The following is an 18,427-nucleotide window of genomic DNA, read 5'->3' as shown; positions in this document are numbered from 1 at the left end:
GTGTGTGTGCTTGCTTGAGTCTGTGTGCATTATTATGTATATACAGTAGGTGCAATTGTTCCTTAAAGCTTTCTTACTTTGACTACCTGCCTTCCTGCTTCACTCTCCTCTTTCATATCCATGCTGTCTCTATTTCTTTACTGCTGCTTTATTCCTACTTTCTCTTCTTGGTGTGGTGGAGGAAAAGTAGTGTGTATAAAACGTTTGTAAGCCTGTTTAACTCTGGCACATAAATCCCTAAACACCATTGTCACAATCATATTTTTTCAAGAAAAGGCACAGCTCTAACTTGGGTTCTCACACCCAAGTTAGATTCAAGGACTCAATTCCCTCAAATTCAAGGACCTAATACAGCATAGTTTAGGACACAGTTACAACAGAAGCTTTCATACAACAGTTGATTTCTCTAACACAACACAGCAAAACAATACATTGCAGCAGAGAAAAATATCTATTCACAATTTCAGTAACAATTTATATCCTTTCAAATAAAATATATCTAAATCCAAGCCCTTTTTAAGGACCCATGTCTATTTTCAAAAATGTTTAAGGCCTTGGTTAGTTAACCTTACATTCACAAATGTTTTAGGATTTCAAGGACCTTTGCGATTTATGGGAAATATCACTCCTAAAGTCACACATTTACATGTTACATGTACTGTACTGTTTAATGTGAAAGCCGCTCTCTGCAAGATGTCATGCTAATTACAAGAACATTTGCAAGGAAGTCATTAAATATACAGTATCTCCCAAAATGTTGACATCTTTCTTTAAAGCAGCAGTATGAGCCATGGTGAGATATTTAGTCTTAAACATTCAAAGTTAACTAACACTATTAAGAAAAAGTCATGAAATAAATATGTCTATATGTATTGTGTTGCTGAGATATCTACTGAAATGAGCATGTTGAACAGCAAGCCTCGGCCCATCTTCTCTTGTAATACCACTCTTTCCTCTAGGGGCGATAATGAGTCACCGTTTGTTGATCTGACCTCAGTCCAACTCGAGATGTCTTACTTAGAGGAAGTCCAGCCTGCTCTGCCCTGAGGGCTTGTTAATAACCTCATGTAAGGTGGTTGAAGTTAGGAGCACACCTGAATTCGTCTGAAGCCCTTGGCAACAAAGTTCAACAATAAGGGAAAGGAGCTAAACATCCGCTCTTGTGGAGTGTAGAGAGGAGGTTTGGTGCTGAACTTGCAACGTGTCTTCTGGACCAGTAAGTTACTCGTAACGTTGGCTATTTAACAAACATATTTGTATTGCAACTAAACTGAAAAATAATAGTCTCCAGACTCTGCACATGAAGATGATCAGATCTGGGGTAGGTGAAAAGCTGCCTCCAATTAGTTTAAAGCATGACGACCAGGTATCAATATATTGCCAGGCTTGGACCCAGTTATTTTATGAGCTGGGTTAAAAAAAACAAAGGCAGTATAAAGTAATTGTGTAAAGTAAACATAAAATTGGCGTTTCACCCATAATTACTCCTGTGGGGAATGCCCACACCCACAGGGGTGTCAAACTCTTGAGTGGCCTGATCAGACCTCAGTTATATTGCCGGAGATGTGACTCACCTGTTTGTCACTCAGCGTCTCCTACCTTCCTTTTTCACATCATCTCATCGTTTCAACCCTGTTTCTTTGCTTCGATCTCCTCTGCTTTCACCAATAATTGTGTTATTCAGTATATTTTAAACAGAACCAAGCTTTACACATGTGTGGTCCTTCCATGTAGGCTGGTAACTGACAAATCTGCAAAATATATTTTTTCAAAGAACTTTATATTTATGGTCAAGAAAAATCCCCAAATTAGTAATCACCATTTCTATGTTGAAGACATGCATCAATACAAAGGCCCTTTCAATGTGTTTTTACTTCATGATATAGCACTTTATTGTGAAAATTAAAGTCAAAGTCAAATATTCTTACAATACAGGATGTAGCATTTTAGAAATTCCTACCTTGTCCAAAGAGCCATACATGTACAAGCACATTTATTAATTAAGTAGTGCTTAAAGTCAAAGTTTTCTGATTCCTAATATAGTACAAATCAAATCAATCTGAATGGCACAATACTGAATATATTGCACAGACTGTTAAAAGGGTTAAACTGAGCACTTGTATTGCAAAAACCTCATCCAACCTCAGAAATGTGCTGCAGAGGAACAACAATATTTACATGATTTAATATCTAAAACCTCTACGCCACTGAACAAAGTTAACAAACCTAGGACGCTATTTATTAATTCCAGTAGTTTATCGATCCTTGATAAATTGTGCATTGCTCATAATATCATCCACAATCTTTCTTTATCAGCAAGTCTTGTAAACACGTCAAGATAACTCCTCCCAGAGCTAAAGTAAAGCTTCATTAATATGTATTCACATCTCTCTATAAACGAAGGACTGGAATGAATGACTTGGCCTTGTCCACGGCTTACATTATCAAAGATTTAATTTGTGGACACAAAAACAAAATCTGGTAATGATTTCATTAAATTAAGTATATCTTGTGCTCACAAATGTGAATAGTGTCCTTTCTTTCTCTAATGCCGGGCTCCGTTAGCAACTACTTCTATGATTCAGCTACAAATAAGCTTTAAAGGAAAGCTTTAATGCACATATTTGATTTAAGTCACATAGTGTTGAGTGTTGTGTTTTATTTGATGTGATTGAAGGTGAATAGGTAAGTGACAGACCAGGCACAACTAGAATAAATGCATCTGAACAAGAAAGAAAAGACAGATCAATCCTGGGCCAAAGTCTCTAAACTCCATGTTTTTTTTAGGGGAGCCACAACCCAAAAGAGCATGAGCAATATTAAACATCTCCAGACAGTGGTCAGTGAAAGTCACTCTAATCAAGCAGGTTTGATGGGCCTGATTCAAATCTTCCTTTTTGTTTGTTAAGCTTGTCCCTGAATGCTCATCTGAGAGAGCTTTCACAGCAGGAGACGGTGAAATGCCACCGGCCAACAGTAGGCACTCAAAACACGGTTGCAGACTGCAGTGCTGGAACATCGAAGCACAGATTGTCCTCTTTCAGACTGCATGGATGCAACCAGACCCCCGTGAAAAGCTGAAGGGGTGTATCAGTGGAGGTCAGCGTGTTCCTCAGAGTTGGGTGTCCTCTCTGGGCTCTGTTTCAGACTCGTGTCTCTCTTTCAGGCTGCTTCTGTGGAGAGGAGTCTCCTCTGGGACGTGAGCCAGAGGGTCCGAACGAATCAAATACCTGAGAGAGAAAAGAGGACAGATGAAGATAGGAGAAACTGTGCATCAATTTGAAAGAGTCGCCACGTGGGATTCAGCTGCTTTCTGAATCCCCTTAAGAGCAGAAGTCACATGAGCTGAAATTCATATTTTCACTGTAATTGTCTATTATTTCCAAAATAATAGGCTGCAGAATTGTCAGGGTCCGTTCTTTTGAAGAGGAATATTAAGAGCTGGAGTCAGGGACTTTTACATATAATTGAAGGTTTGTTGCATGCAAGCCCTTAACAAATGAGTTCACACAAAGCTGATGAAAGGCTCGTTCTGATTCCACTAGGCTTTAAGTGGACGTCTGTGTGCATCATGCAGAATGTACATATAGCAAGCATGTGAGTGGGAATGCTCCAGTTTTGTTGGTGGCGTTTGCACCTCTTGCTAGTTTGCGATTAGGGGGATGAATAACTCCAACAAAAGGGTGATGTTCATGGATGTATAAAGAGAACTGGATACAGCGTTGAAGGCGGGATTCCGTTCAATTCTGTAAAATATGCTCAATGCGGCATGAAGCCAAAATGCTGTTTTGAGCATTGCAATATATTTATTTTCACCATGTTATTTATTTATGATTATCTTTAGGATTTGATGTCAGCTGTTGCTGTCTTTTTTTCTTTAGTTAATACTGAAATAGAGCGCTGCTGTTTTGTTAGGGCGTTTTCTTTAAATACAATTTAAAAGCTGTCCTTTTTTTAACTGTCTATGCTTAAGTTTTTATAGGTGTTGCTATCTGCTTTGTGTCAGTGCATTCATTGGGTGGTATCAGAGAGTTACAAGGGTCTGTAAATGCAATGATAACAATTGGCCACAGCAAATCATTTATATCACATTTTTGAATACTTCAGTACAAAGGATGTATTGAATAATGTAAGTGATATGTGTACACATATACATTATTAGTCAAAACAGGGCTACATTTGATTGAATTATAAAAGGTGCAGTATATGTGGTCAAATGAAGAGCCGTTTGGTGAGCCGAGCCAAATGATCCGGCTAACTAAAAAGATCCGGAATTCCCATCACTACAAAGGACGCTTATCTGCACGCATAGAGTGCGCACTTGTGTTTTCCCTAAGCCCCGCCTCCAATTAGCAGCGCCAAGGCCGGTCTCGGCTCAGTAGAATTAATCGAGAAAGAAAATTACTTTTAGCGAATGTTACAACTTTTAAACCCTAATGATTTAAAATATGGGCAATACAAGTGTTCGTACTGGGTAATATAGTTACAAATAAATCATGAGCCTATTTACAGACATGTCTTTCCAAATAATAGTCAATGGGAAAAAGTATTTGTTGAGCCCTATGGCGTCAAGGAAGTTGTAGTACCATATTTTGGCCACTAGGACACTTCGCTTAAACGCCCTGCGAACTTCCTGGGGGCTTGGGTTATGTTATTGATTTGATTTGCCTGTTTGTCAGCCGAATTGCAGAAAAACTGATCAGATTTTCACCAATGCTCCATTACATACAGTAGCGCGTCCGAATCATGGTTTGGATCCCAACATTCTTTTTAGATAGCAAGATATGAAAATAAAGGGTTAACGCCTAAACCTAACCCTCAGCCTTAGAAGTGATATATCTGCTTTCCAATGCAATTCTAGTTCTCTGCTTCATTTTAATTAGGAATCCACATCGAAAGTATTCACTGTTGAGACCAACACAGTCTCACTCCCTGACCGCCCAATAGCGATGCTTGGTCAGGGTCCTATGGCGTGCAGTTGTGACTCACCGAGTCTCCTTCATCTTCATAAACGGACGCAAAGAGCTTTCAACTGATTGCAATGTATTCCCATCAGCGGCGGTATTTGACGCTCAGGGAAGCACCGCATCGGTCCATGTCTCAATCACGGGGTTTGTCAAGCAAAGCGGCTGGTGTAGTCCTAAACGATAGTTGAGGATTATGGGTAGTGTAGTGTTTTCTGCCATCCTAAACTCCGAAAAAATATTTGTTTATCCGAATCAAAGGGCAGAAATACAAAAGCATTGTCCACAATTCAAACCAATCAATGTTGTGCAATTAACAAGGATAATCTGGTGTTTTTGAGTTGATGAGTTGTGGAGATATCACTGTAAAATGAATCGACAGTAAGGAGCAGGGCCGGCGTCATGGGCGGGCCCCATGGGGCCGGGCCCGCCCATCCAGGATTTGGGCCCGCCCATGAGAAATCAGGGCTGATTAAAAAAAATTATATAAAAATATTTTTTAAATGTTTGTATTATTATGTTTATTGTTGTTATTTGTAGGGCTTTGTCATACCATTTATTTTTGTATTAAACTATGTTGAAACATTAGTATAATATAATTTTTTTATTTTGCTATGAAATTCTGAATGAATCTCTGTGCGCGAGACTGGTTTTTCGCGGGGTTGAGTTGTGTGTGTTTTTTTTTTTTAAATGAGACGCGTCACAGCAGCCTGTCAGTTTACTTTGGCGGTTAGTTTGGCTAGGCTATTATCCTTTTTTATATGTATCGGCAACAATGGATATTAGGAAGTGGTTCACGAACAATAAGAGCTCACAAAAGGATTGTGGCACTGACAACTCAGCACCAGATGCTGGCAACTTGACGTGTCTCCCGCCACCTATTCCTTCTCCTCCACCAGGTCCCGAGTCAACGTTGTCAGACGAAGCCTCTTCGGGGCCGGGCAGGAGCAGCAGTTCAACCTTTAGCAGCCCAGGCCCAGCTCCCATTCTAAACGCTCGTGATCTTGGAGATTTTAGTTTTCTAGTTCCAGAGGACCTTGGCGTGGATACACCAAAACAGGTAGTCCTGGATAGTTTCCCCTCTCGGCTCTTCTCCGGGAAAAAACGTAGTTTTGCCAGCTCATGGTACCAAAACCGACCCTGGCTTGAATACTCCGTAAAAGGCGATGCTGCGTACTGTTTCCCATGCAGAAAGTTTAAAGCTCATCATCATGACGCATCGTTCACCATAAAAGGCTTCAAAGACTGGAAGCATGCCTTACAAAAGGGCACGGGTCTTAGCAAACACAGCTCTTCCAAGGAACATTTAGTCTGTGAGAAATTGTGGAGAGAAAAACGAATGCGCATCGAGACTGGTCAGGAAATCACAACTCTGGTCAACAAAGATCAGCTGGCTCGTAACAAATATTACGTGGGCTCCATTATTGACATTGTGACTTTTCTCTCTACCAGCAATCTTCCTTTCCGAGGTGACCACGACTCTTTAGAGTGTATGTCCAAGTCTGGCAGTGGGTTATTTTTGTCATTGTTTGAGTATACCATCGAAAAGGACCCAGAACTCGCGAAAATTGCCCCCACCATTCCCAAAAATGCTACCTACATAAGCCATGATATACAAAACGAAATAATTGACCTGATGAGCAAAGTTGTAACGGAGCATATTGTTGAGGAAATAGGCGACTCCTTTTACACTGTCAAAATGGATGGAACCCGAGACCCAACAGGCTGTGAAAACATTTCAATTGTACTGCGTTTTGTTGATGAGAACTATGTCATAAAAGAGAGGCTCTTGACAATCGCCACAGCAGTTGCAGGTGATGCAAAAACCCTCACACAGACACTCATTGATGAAATACGCAAAGCTGGCCTGAGCACAGACAAAATTCTCAGCCAGGTATACGATGGAGCAAGTCTTATGTCGGGGAGACACGGTGGGGTTCAAAGACTCCTTCAAGATGAACTGGGCAGAGAAATCCCATATGTGCACTGCTTCAACCACCAGCTGCACTTGGTCGTTGTTCACGCCATGTCTGGTGAGAGAGCCATTGAGGATTTATTCAACATCTGTAATGTCCTCTACAAGTTCACACGAAAGCCCACCATTGCTGCACATTACCAGGGAAACACGCTGAAGCGTTTACTCGAACAGCGCTGGACAGGGCACCTGGCCACTGTTCAGATTATTCTGAAATCTTTTCAGGATATAGTGGAACTACTACGACACGTTGAAAACTCTGCATCATTTCCAGCTGACTTGAGGATGGAGGCAGCAGGCTTGCTGAGCAGAATTTTAAAGCCAAGCTTTAAATTCCACACCCAGATAATATGCAAGATATTGTCCCTGCTTGAGCCAGCTAACAGGATGATGCAGTCAGAGGAAATGGACCTTCAAACGGCAGTACAGCTTGTCAACACTGCCAAAGAGTGTGTTGAGGCCCTGCGCACCGAAAAGGTGTTCACGGAGATGTGGAGTGAGTGCGCACAGGAGAGAGCGGATGATACTATCCATCCCGGTCCCACCAAGAGAAAGCGAACTCTTAACACAACTTTGGAGGATTATGTTGTTGAAGAGACAGTGGGAGTGGGAACACAAGAAAACCACCAGATGACAGAGAAACGGCGGCTGTTTTACAGCTGCATTGATGCAGTTACGGGAGAAATTGCGCGCCGCTTTGGAGAGCGAAACAGCGCATTCATGGAGGCTATTGCTTCACTCAACCCGGAAAGCAGCTTCTTCCTGGAGCCCGAAAAAGTGGAACCCTTGCTTAAACTGACTGGAACCACGCTCGTTGATGCTGAGTTCATTGTGGCCAAAAAGCTGATTCTGAAACACGTGGACAGCATCACACCACCAGAGGATGGGAAATGGACATTGAAAAACATACTTGGTCATCTCCACACGACGCTTGAGGCAATGCCAAGTGTTCTCACCGCATTTAAGGTTTCACTTACCTTTGGAGCTTCGACAGCTTTATGTGAGAACTCTTTTTCCACACTGAAAAACGTTTTCAGTGAGCACCGAAGGAGCATGTCTCACACTCGGAAAGCAAATTTAATCCAACTTGGTTTCGAGAAGGACCTGACAAAAAAATGCAAGAATGAGTGGAAAGAGATGTTGCTGAGGAGGTTCCATTCATCTGGGAAACGTCGGCTACAGCTTTATTAGGCCCACCCTGAGTACATCGTGTAAGTAGCAAACAATCATATCACGATGTAGACTAAGGTTGTTTTCAAGCTTTAATGTGAACAAAATATTGGGTATTTTTCAGTGTGTTCTTTTCACTGTATGTTTGCCAATATATTTGTTATTTGTTATTTGTTTAATTCCACTTCTTTACGCCAAGAGACACACCTCTGCTTTAAAGTAGTTTGTGCAAACTGATGTTTAACATGTAATTTCCTCCTGATGCTCATCCTCTGAAATTAAAATACATTTGCATATTATATTTGTATATTTTCTGGCAGTATTCTGTTTTTTGCTGCATAACTAAAGCCGTCTGATATTCTATTAAATCTTTAAATGTTAACAGCCTTGACTCAATACATTGTTTTTTCTTAGTACATTATGCAACATTCTCACAGCTTTTTTCTGTAATGTAATTCAATGTTTTAAATTACTCATAGGTAATCCATCCATGGTGCTGAAGTAGCGTTATTTTTGTGCCTCTATCCTGAGCACATGTGTACATTTCCTATGCTCAAAAGGTTTCATTGCGTGCACAAACATAACGCCTAAATCTGTCTGCAACTATATATGCACATATGTTACGTTAAAATGGGGTGGGGCCTGGTGGTCGGGGGGTGGGCCCGCCCAGGTAAATCAAATGCCCGCCCAGAGATGTATGTCTGCCGCCGGGTCTGGTAAGGAGTACTTACTTCCAGGTGTAAAATTATCCGTTATCCAATGGGAATGGACGCTCACATTGCCTTTAACTGTCGCTGACATAGATCGATGCGGTGCTTCCCTGAGCGTCAAATACTGCCGCCGATGGGAATACATTGCAATCAGTTGAAAGCTCTTTGCGTCCGTTTATGAAGCTGAAGGAGACTAGGTGCGTCACAACTGCACGCCACGGGACCCTGACCAAGCGTCGCTATTGGACTATCAGGGAGTGAGACTGTGTTGTTGAGACAAGAAAAGCCTTATCTTGCAATGTTAACGAAAGGGAAAAATAATGTGTGTATTAAAAGTGGGGTAGGTAATTCACTTCAGAAACACTTTTTGTTATATTCCATGGAATGCTCTTAACATCCCGATAGCAATGAATATATTAAATGCTTTGACAATAAATACATACAAATTCATCTGTGGAAGCCGTAGCGCTGTAAAAAGCACGACCAATCATCTGAGCTGGCCCGCCTAAAGTAACTGGATGGCCTACCTGCCTGTCAGCCTTCCATCTGTGCACAAACTTATCTCGTGCCCTCATTGGTCATGTGCGCGTTCGTGTGTGTTGGAGGAGGGGCTCTGTAAGGAAGTCTGAAGGAAGAGGCAGATTTTTTCCGGTTGTGTACTTTCACATTCTAGCACACTCAAGCTGGTTTCTCCAAAATTACATACCCCACCTTTAAATCCTTAATTCGGATCCACCCATGGCCAAATCTATACCTTTCCACCAAAGTTTCGCGTGAGACTGCACTAACAAACAAACAACACCAAACCGAAAACATTCTTGACAGAGACTCTAATTTGTCAAATGAAGTTAAAGTCACTATTGATTTTCTTCAAATCCACCTTGAAAAAACAGTTCTGCTTTGATTGTCACTTGGAATAATTTCTAACAAGATTCACACAGTATAATACATTTGCAAGAACACCCACAAATAAGACAGCTTAGAGAAAGCTGAGAAATAAACAGAAGCAGTGGTGATTCAAATTTCACCAGATTACCGTTCTTGATAAACACACTCGCCCACGCACACAACAGGAGCGACACAAAAGAGAAACGCTTACACAACGTCATTGAGCTCCAGCCTGGTGTCAGGAGAGGGGTTGATCAGGACGTAAGACAGGGTGTTCTGGTGATCGTTCTGCTCATCTGAAACAGGAAAATCTCCTCAATCAGAAAACTGGATTAGTTGGGTTTCTATTATGCAGTTATGATATCATTTCTAGTTGCTAAAGGACTGTGATTTATGTCTTTACCTTGTAGGTATCCCAGGTTGACTCTGTTCATGACGTCGCTGGCTGTCAGGTTAGTGAGGTCTTCTGCACAGTAGAAACAGACTTTTTAAGGTTCTACTCACGGTTGTTTTAGGGGTTTTTCTTTGGGAATATATATTTGTGGTTTTGGCTGATATTGGGGTAGGATAAGGAAAGATTGACTGAAAAACTGAGCAAAACTGAAAAAATAATGGGCAAAATTAAGATTAAAAATGAACGGCTATTACACATCTTGAAGGATTTGAGAGGATTCAAAAGAGATCCGGAATTGATCGTCTTCCTTCGAGACTGGTATGTAATGTCTATTTTATTTACAGAATCCATTGTGTGATGTGGTTTTACGTAAATGCGTGAATTAACGTTGGTGGCTAAGACAAAGTCAACTTTGTTTCATCATTTCATTTTCATAGTTATTTTGTTAAATAACTACAAATAAACTTAACACAAAAAGTAAGGACATTTGTGTTTGGTAGATTATTTCTTTGTTGTAACAATGCTTCTTGGCAATACATCTTATACCGTTGGAAAGCCTGTATACTTACCTTTCAAATGGTGCGGCATTTGTGAGGAACATGCATTTGTGGGATGAAAAATGTGGCAATTCTCTTCTGCAATTGTTTAATAAAGAAGTTGCGTCTAAACAAAGGTCCAGATAGCCAGATTTTTATGACTAGAGGGGGTGGTGCTCATTGAAACAACTGCCGCTTTTGTCCACAGGGGCCGCTAAAATCAATACAAAAGTTCCGTTCTAGCTGCTTAAATCAGAAGTATTAAACTTTTTGGAAAATGAAACCTCGCTCTGACCAGTTGCCTCATGACCTTCCTCACCATATCCTGAGGTGGGGAGGCCCAGATGCTTCATGCGGTTGCGGACCAGCTCGGAGAGCTCCTCCCTCTCTGAGCGGCGGTACAGGTTGAGGCGCTGCTGGGCGATGCGCTGGCCATGGTCCCGGCTCGAGTCCCGGCTGGGCCCCTGCCACCTCACACTCTTCTTACTCAGACGCCGGGCCCACTGCATGCTCTTCTTCCTCAGCAGGGGGTGATCTGACTGGTCGTTGCTGCGAGACTCCTCCCCTTTCTCCTTGGTGTCCTCACATTCGTCCACACTGACTGACACCTGAGACTGAGGCGGAGACACAGGAAGTAACCTTTACATCACCTTCAAGTGTGTTTACGATAATAATACTTCATTAGTTACTTCAGTAACATGTTTTATATGAAAGAAAATACTCCACGAATCAGAATTGCTCCAAAATTAAATGAGTTCTTCTTTGGAAAATGGTCACCTTTCTCAAAGTCCATGATGATGTCTTAAAATATCTTGTTGTGTCAGTATATTTTTGTTGTCATGATATTAAACCTAAAGGCTGTACACAAATGTGTCTACCATTTTTGCATGAAAAATTATTTTAAAAATGTATCTATCATCAAGCTTTCCACTATCTATGGACTACTTTATAAGTTGTCATATAATTGCAGCTCAAAGCTTCCTTTGCGGAGGTAGCAAAGTGTTATTGCATCAAAGCTGGATGTTTAGCTTGTTACGACTTACAGTACATCATCTCAGGATCTCACCTCAGAAGTTGGGAAAATGTGAGATTCTGTCCGATAGATCCCAATAGGAATTTCGGCACTCGAGGAGCAGAGTTTCTGGAACAGTCTGCCATAAGTACTGATCCACAGATCTTCCTCTGTTACCTTCATCTGGAAGGAGGAACGCAGGGGTAAACTATGGCACTGTGTTAGATTATTAATTTTCTCTTAGAGATGTTTTTTATTTGATTAAACTCACAGCACAGAGGTATCCTGACCCTGGAGTGGTGTCCAGCCCCAGAAGCAGCCTTGCAATAAGGATCATGTAGTCCTTCACAAAGGACTGGAATCACAGAGAACATTTGACATTAACAGACAAAACAAAACACTTTGGTTTTCTACCACTGACTGAACATAAGAGGGCATGTTTGCTTCATTCTGCTTTGCTTCTCAGTTTCTTCAGGTAGTACTGCTGCTGTAGGATTTCATTTCTTTACCTGGCATTGAAAGTGTTATTGGAGGAGCTTTGCTGTAGGTGTGTACCAACCTGATACAGCAGGGTGTCCAGCATGCTGATACTGAACACTCGCCCTGCAGCGAAGGGTAGGCGAAACATGAAGGCCAAGTTGGAGCCTTTATCACGCTCTTTCTGTGTGGGAGAGACAAATTGAGCAACAGCAATGATTTTAAAGGTCTGTCACTTTTCTGATAGAAAGTCAGAGGGAAGTGGCAAACATAAAACAGTGGTACAAAAAGAGAAACACTCTCTTCTGCAACTCCTCTTTATATTCATGCTCATAACGAATGCCTTGTCTTTTATGCTGCTGCAACAAAAACAATTTCCCAAATTGGGATCAATAAAGTACCATCTTATCTTATCTTATCTTATCTTATCTTATCTTATCTTATAACTCTGCCCCATTCACCATGTTGTGTTTTACCTTCTCAAGTTTGGACAGGGCCAGTGAGTAGCAGTCCTTTGCCCTGAACTGCATGAATCTCATGTTGGAGGGATGAGTTAGCTCTGTGATGATGCTCAGACTGGGAAACAACCTGGAGAAAGAGAGAAGGGTGTTCACTTACAAAAAAACAATGTATTAATCGTATCTTACTACAGCCACAGCATTCTGGTTATGGCCATAGTCACAACCATCTTGGCAATTTTATAGTTATTCTGCAATTCTGTAATACTATGACAGTGACGTGAGCAGTGATGTGGTGATGTGACGTGCAACGTGGTTGTTAAAGGACATTGTGTGTTTGTTGTCCTCAGAATAAATGCCAGATGACATAGGAGATGCTTTGCTGTCAATTCTTCCACATACTCTATTGATAACGAGTCACCTGCAGTTGTGACCCGTTAAAACATTGATGCTCTCTTGTTTTTTGATTAAATTAACGTGCAGAAGAGTGCAGCTTTTGGTTGTGTTTTTTCATAAAAGGTCATTTTTATTTAAATGTTTCATTCTTTGTAATGTTCCTCATGTAAATAGTATATAATCATGTATTACTTTTTCAAAACGTTTAAAAAGTAGTTTCAATTCAAATGTAAACTTGAGTGGCTGTAGATCTGTCATTGTCATCAACAGTTTTTGTTTGTTAAACTGCTTAACTAATGATAAGATAATGGTGAAGAAATCATTAGTTAATGGGTATCTACTGTTTTTGATGCATTACTTTACTTGAGGGGACACAAACTGCTTAAGTAACGGTAGGTACTCATTAAGTAATGGGTAACTACTCTTTTTGTATGCGTTACTTGAGTTTACCATACCCAAACTGCCGAAGTAATGGTAAGGTAAGTAATGATGACTTAAGAAGTAACACGTGAGTCGGATCCCCCTCCACCAGTCGATCCAGTGTGGGACCCAAGCCAGCCGAAGATGGCCGGTTTAAAAGTGCCCTGCTGCAGCGGCCCTTTGCTTCAATCAAAGTCACTCAGGAACTCCTCATTAACTAACCATTAATGAATGATTCATTAATACAGTACCCCAGTCTGTTTACCAGTAACAAACCATCTTCAATCGCAGTCACTCAGGAACTCCTCATTAACTATCCATTAGCTATCTAGTCGTTCCTTATTCACTACTCAGTAACTAAGCACATTTTGTGTCCCTTATTGTAAAGTGTTACCACCTGTGCTCCCCTGATCCGAACACCAACGCACTAGTCCACCACGCCACAGCCTCCCTGTTACACTTTTCATTTCCAAGACAGTATTCTTATTTCCAAAATGTATGCATATGACAACAAAGCCTCTTAGTATTTGATAATTTACCAATATTTACCTAACTTTGATGTTCAAATTGCTCTTAAGAAAGGTCTTAAGAGAAATCTACGTCAGATTCATGACGTGTTCTTAATGATTAGTAGCCAAATCGACACATTTGACCGGAAATTATTTGGGTACTATTTAAAAAAAAAAAAAAAAAGTTCAGATTTGTATGCAGAAATATAGTTTTTTAGCCTCATAATTATGTAAGGTATGTATTCCTGTTTCTTTCTGTTTAAACCCTATTCAACTTAATACTTTTAACTGACGCTAAATATCATGCAATTCAATCTTTAAATGGCCATCACATTAGTAATACATATACAAGATTCATACAATGATGTTTTTCTGTTTCTTCTAACTGTTTCGCTGATAACACCTAAACCTTTTATTTTTAAATCATTTTAGCAATACTTCTGTTGTCCAAACATGATTTATACAAGTTTAAGAACAAAGTGATAATATACCATGCCATTAATAATATATGATAATAATTGTGATAAAATCTGCAGAATTACCTGAACATGGTCTGCACATTGACAATAGTTTTGGCATCAGCCATGTAGTCTTCTTCGGCACTCATTGTACTCTCTTTATCCACAACCACCAAATTATCAGCGTAGATAATTCCACACTGCAGCAGGCTGTCTAGACTGAAACACACACACACACGCGCGCACACACACACACACACACACACACACACACACACACACACACACACACACACACACACACACACACACACACACACACACACACACACACACACACAACAATAACTATCGCATCAGGACATCAACTTTCCTGGAACATGCTGCACATCCAATTTAAATCTCAGATGAGTAATAATAATAATGCATTACATTTTTTTATTAGAACGCTTTTACAGGTGCTCAAAGCGCTTTACAAGTACACATTACAGATATTAGACATGTAAGAGTCATTACTGCGGACATTACCCACAGGAGCAAATGCGGGTAAAGTGTCTTGCCCAAGGACACAACGGCCTGACGCACATACATCATGAGTACATCATCTTCTTCAACATGTTGAATGAATGTTATATATAAAAGCAATTTTAAATGAAATGCTGAAGCTCATATGACAGTGTTACTTGTCGATGGTCCCAGCCATGTAGTAGACCATAGGAAAACAGCAGATGGCCTCCAGGAAGTGATTATCCGGCCTGCAGGAAATAAATAACATATGATAGATCTATTTATAAATAGATTTATTTTATAAGCAGTGATGAGTAGTTCTTTATTACTAGTCACTTGGACTACTGCAATTCTCTTTTACTGGTCTCCCTGAAAATAATTGCAATTAATTCAGAACGCTGCGGCCAGGAAACAAACCGGCATCACTGCACTGGTTGTCTTTCAGAATGAATTTTAAAGTGCTTTTAATGATTTACAAGGCTTTATATAATCTTGTAACCACTACATACATCAGTGACTGACTTTCATTTCATAACAATGACATTCACATCCTCCAATGCCTTTCTTTTCGAAGTATTTCACCAGAAATCTGGATCCCATTGGATCTTAGAACAGCAAACTCCATTGGAATTTGTAAAAGTGAATCAAAGACCTATCTTTTTATTTTTAATACATCATTTATTTATGTTTATTGATGATGTACAAGGACTAAATTGACTTTTTTCTAGTCTTAACGCTTACAAGAGAAAGCCTTAAACATGATAAAGAAAACATTTGTAATGAGTATACACTTGAGGCTTTCTGCGTTTCTTTTAATCCCTATGCTATTTGTTGCATTTCTTTTTAAACTTGAAATCATGTAAAATAAGGAAAAGACACAATTGTGACATCTTGAAAATAGATATTATTTATATACTTTTTTAGCTTCATGGGCTATTCCAATGTAAGGCTTATTATCAAATGCAGCATGGTCATGCTCCTTCACTGCTGACGGAATTTGTTGAAAGACATCAGAAGGCAAAACATACAATAACCCTCAACAAATGATTACTGTCAAAAACTTTATTTGGAACAAAATGATGGAACTGACTACCAACTAAATTGGTTAAAATGCAATTGTAATGTTTTTGATAGAAGTATTTAGTCATGGCTAAAAGAGATACACTACCACCATACAGTAGATCCATATTTTATTTTTTAAAGCCTGCTGAAGACAGGTGTTGTTCTTTATTTTTTGCTTCAAATATTACCCACAGTGCATCTGGTCCTTGAGTGCTATGTATCTGCGATGTCAGATTTATGTAAAATAAACAAACACTTGTGTACAAATGATTAAATGGGTGCTGTTTTACTTTTGGTGTTGTATACATGTTACTAGAATAGAAGTTACGAAACAAGATACTGCAAAAATATTTGGCACGGAAACAGAAATAAACAATGGTAATGCACCAAAAGCCAAACAAATGCAAGAATTAATTGTGAATTTTGATCATCAAGTAAATCAGCAGAGCAGATTTAGCAAACTAATCTGCTGCTCAACTTCATTTTGGTATATGTGTTCACGCTAAAGCGATGATCCGTTTGGTGCTGAGCACACTCAGAGAGATTTAGTTGCTTTATTACTTCCTGCCCCCCACACAGAACAACTCTTCATGCATCTGCCGAGACCCAAGGCTGTCGTAAGCGCTCGAATAGAAAGTGTGTGGGTGTTTGTATTTGTGCGACACCGATGGAAGGGGGGAGGGAGAGCTGCATGTGTGGGGGGGCAGAGAGTTTATTGTTATTTGTGTGTTTCTATGAGAGTCCTGAGAGCTCGAATGTGGGGACTCAAAAGGGACACATCAGGGTTGCTGATGAAAGCCCGCTCGGTGTTCTCCAAAGAAATATTTTACTTCATCTTTTTATTTTTTTCTCCGCTTGTAGCAATATGTAGAATTGCGGTTCAAGGCAATGCAAGTTGCTATGGTTACTGTCTGGAGAGTGCAGCGTTTTATTCGTCTTCAAAAACACAAATCACTGTGAGTAGCAGCAGTAACCTCACATCAGGGCTAACAATGGACCTCCAACTCCACAGTCTTGTGCCACACCGACGGAAGCTTTCAGAGAAATTATGTTTCCATTGATTGAAGGATTGGTAGATCGTGTTTGTCCATTTTCAGACAAAGAAACACAAGTCTATAAAGGATACAATGTTAAAGCTAAAACCCTATAGTCCCAAGATCTTATAAGTAATAGAAAACGCAAGCCATGAAACAATACATTAAACTGAACTAAAACAAATCTTGAAATTGAAAATCATGTCACCAAAATTAAGAATATTACGAAATAACTAAATTCACATAATGAAAACAAATCATATTATTTCAAATGTTACTTCAAATCTTTTACTGTTCCAAATAAAAGCCATAATCTGATTTTATAAACTTCAATATTCCCTTAAGGCACTTTACATTGGTGGACACTTGCCCTATTATATTGAGAAGTGTGTGTTTGCTTTCCTGTACTCATTGGGACAACATTTTGAAAAACAACCCATTCTGTGAGGACATTTATGGGTATGAGGACCTTTAAAATGAATAAACAATTGTATGTCTGTGTGCGTGTGAGCATGTGTGTGTGTGCGTCCGTGCGTGCGAGAATGTGTGTGTGTGTGTGTGTGTGTGTGTGTGTGTGTGTGTGTGAAGGTGAACTCACGGATTATCCAGCAGCAGGACAATGGGGTTGAGTTCTTTTCTGGGTCTGTAATAAGCTCTGAGAGGAACGATAAAGTTATAAAGACCGTTCCCTGCTGTCTCAGCAGACACAATTATGAGCTTGTTTTTAAAACCATAAGCCTTAGCATCCTCAAAGCTGTTGTGCCTGCAACCCTGCATAAGAAACAAAAAAACAAAACAGGTATTTTAGGTTTGCGTTTCAGTCGTGAAGGACAGAGGGAGAGGAGGATAGGAAATGATGGAGGCAGTAAGTAATTGAGTGACTAAGTTGGAGCAGCGACTGCCCACCTGGTCCAGTCGTAGGCAGCAGAACGGAGCATTCTCTGCCAACAGATGGCACAAGGTGGGCGAGCTCCCGATGTACGGAGAGTTGGGGGGATAACCTTTCACGTACCTGCAAAGAAATCCAAAAAGCTTGGAAACAGACTGTGTTTAAAAAAGGATTTCCAGTACCAACAGAAAAAGCTGGTTTCCTAGAATTCACCTAGTCATTCATATGACCTTTAGAAATGAGATGTCAGTGCACTCAGGTTTTATTGCATGCTGGGAAAACTATTCAAAGAAAGATACCAGGTCTCCTTTGTAATGATAGTCTGAGAGGTTGCATAATGGGAAAACACAACAAGATTAATTTAGATAATATATGATTGTTCATTTGATTTGCATTTTGCAGGTTTAGCATATATTAAATGACTGTTGTTTCAATTATTTTAGGCTCCATCAGAAATGGGACAGCATTCATTAATTGATGTGTAGAACTATAAACAAGTGAAACTTATTTACATAAACTAAAAAATCAAAAGTATGATTACTTGTGTAGAAATATGTGCCCCTAGGTT

At 40.0% G+C, this 18,427-nt stretch overlaps 1 protein-coding gene across 6 annotated transcripts in view; it reads right to left on the bottom strand.

Annotated features, from left to right (window-relative positions):
- Positions 1–1,867: 1,867 nt before the first annotated feature.
- The window catches only part of LOC117556764 (potassium channel subfamily T member 1-like), a 62,383-nt gene continuing 45,823 nt past the window's right edge, over positions 1,868–18,427 (bottom strand). For 3 of the 6 annotated variants that reach the window (XM_034232270.1, XM_034232273.1, XM_034232272.1), the window contains 12 exons: positions 17,877–17,982; positions 17,569–17,741; positions 15,051–15,122; positions 14,452–14,586; positions 12,603–12,714; positions 12,209–12,310; positions 11,921–12,004; positions 11,704–11,832; positions 10,957–11,251; positions 10,111–10,173; positions 9,919–10,018; positions 1,868–3,230 (listed from right to left, as the gene is read on the bottom strand). In XM_034232270.1, the coding sequence (XP_034088161.1) occupies positions 3,113–3,230; positions 9,919–10,018; positions 10,111–10,173; positions 10,957–11,251; positions 11,704–11,832; positions 11,921–12,004; positions 12,209–12,310; positions 12,603–12,714; positions 14,452–14,586; positions 15,051–15,122; positions 17,569–17,741; positions 17,877–17,982 (1,489 nt within the window). In that variant the 3' untranslated portion in view covers positions 1,868–3,112. Of the gene's footprint in view, positions 3,231–9,918; positions 10,019–10,110; positions 10,174–10,956; positions 11,252–11,703; positions 11,833–11,920; positions 12,005–12,158; positions 12,311–12,602; positions 12,715–14,451; positions 14,587–15,050; positions 15,123–17,568; positions 17,742–17,876; positions 17,983–18,427 lie in introns of those variants that run through there. The other 3 variants (XM_034232271.1, XM_034232275.1, XR_004570621.1) reach the window with 2 other exon arrangements.

This window comes from Gymnodraco acuticeps, unplaced genomic scaffold (assembly GCF_902827175.1).
Source record: "Gymnodraco acuticeps unplaced genomic scaffold, fGymAcu1.1, whole genome shotgun sequence".
In the NCBI taxonomy this organism is placed as follows: domain Eukaryota; kingdom Metazoa; phylum Chordata; class Actinopteri; order Perciformes; family Bathydraconidae; genus Gymnodraco; species Gymnodraco acuticeps.
The sequence above is the reverse complement of the archived record's forward strand: the minus strand, read 5'-3'. Positions and strand labels throughout refer to the sequence as shown.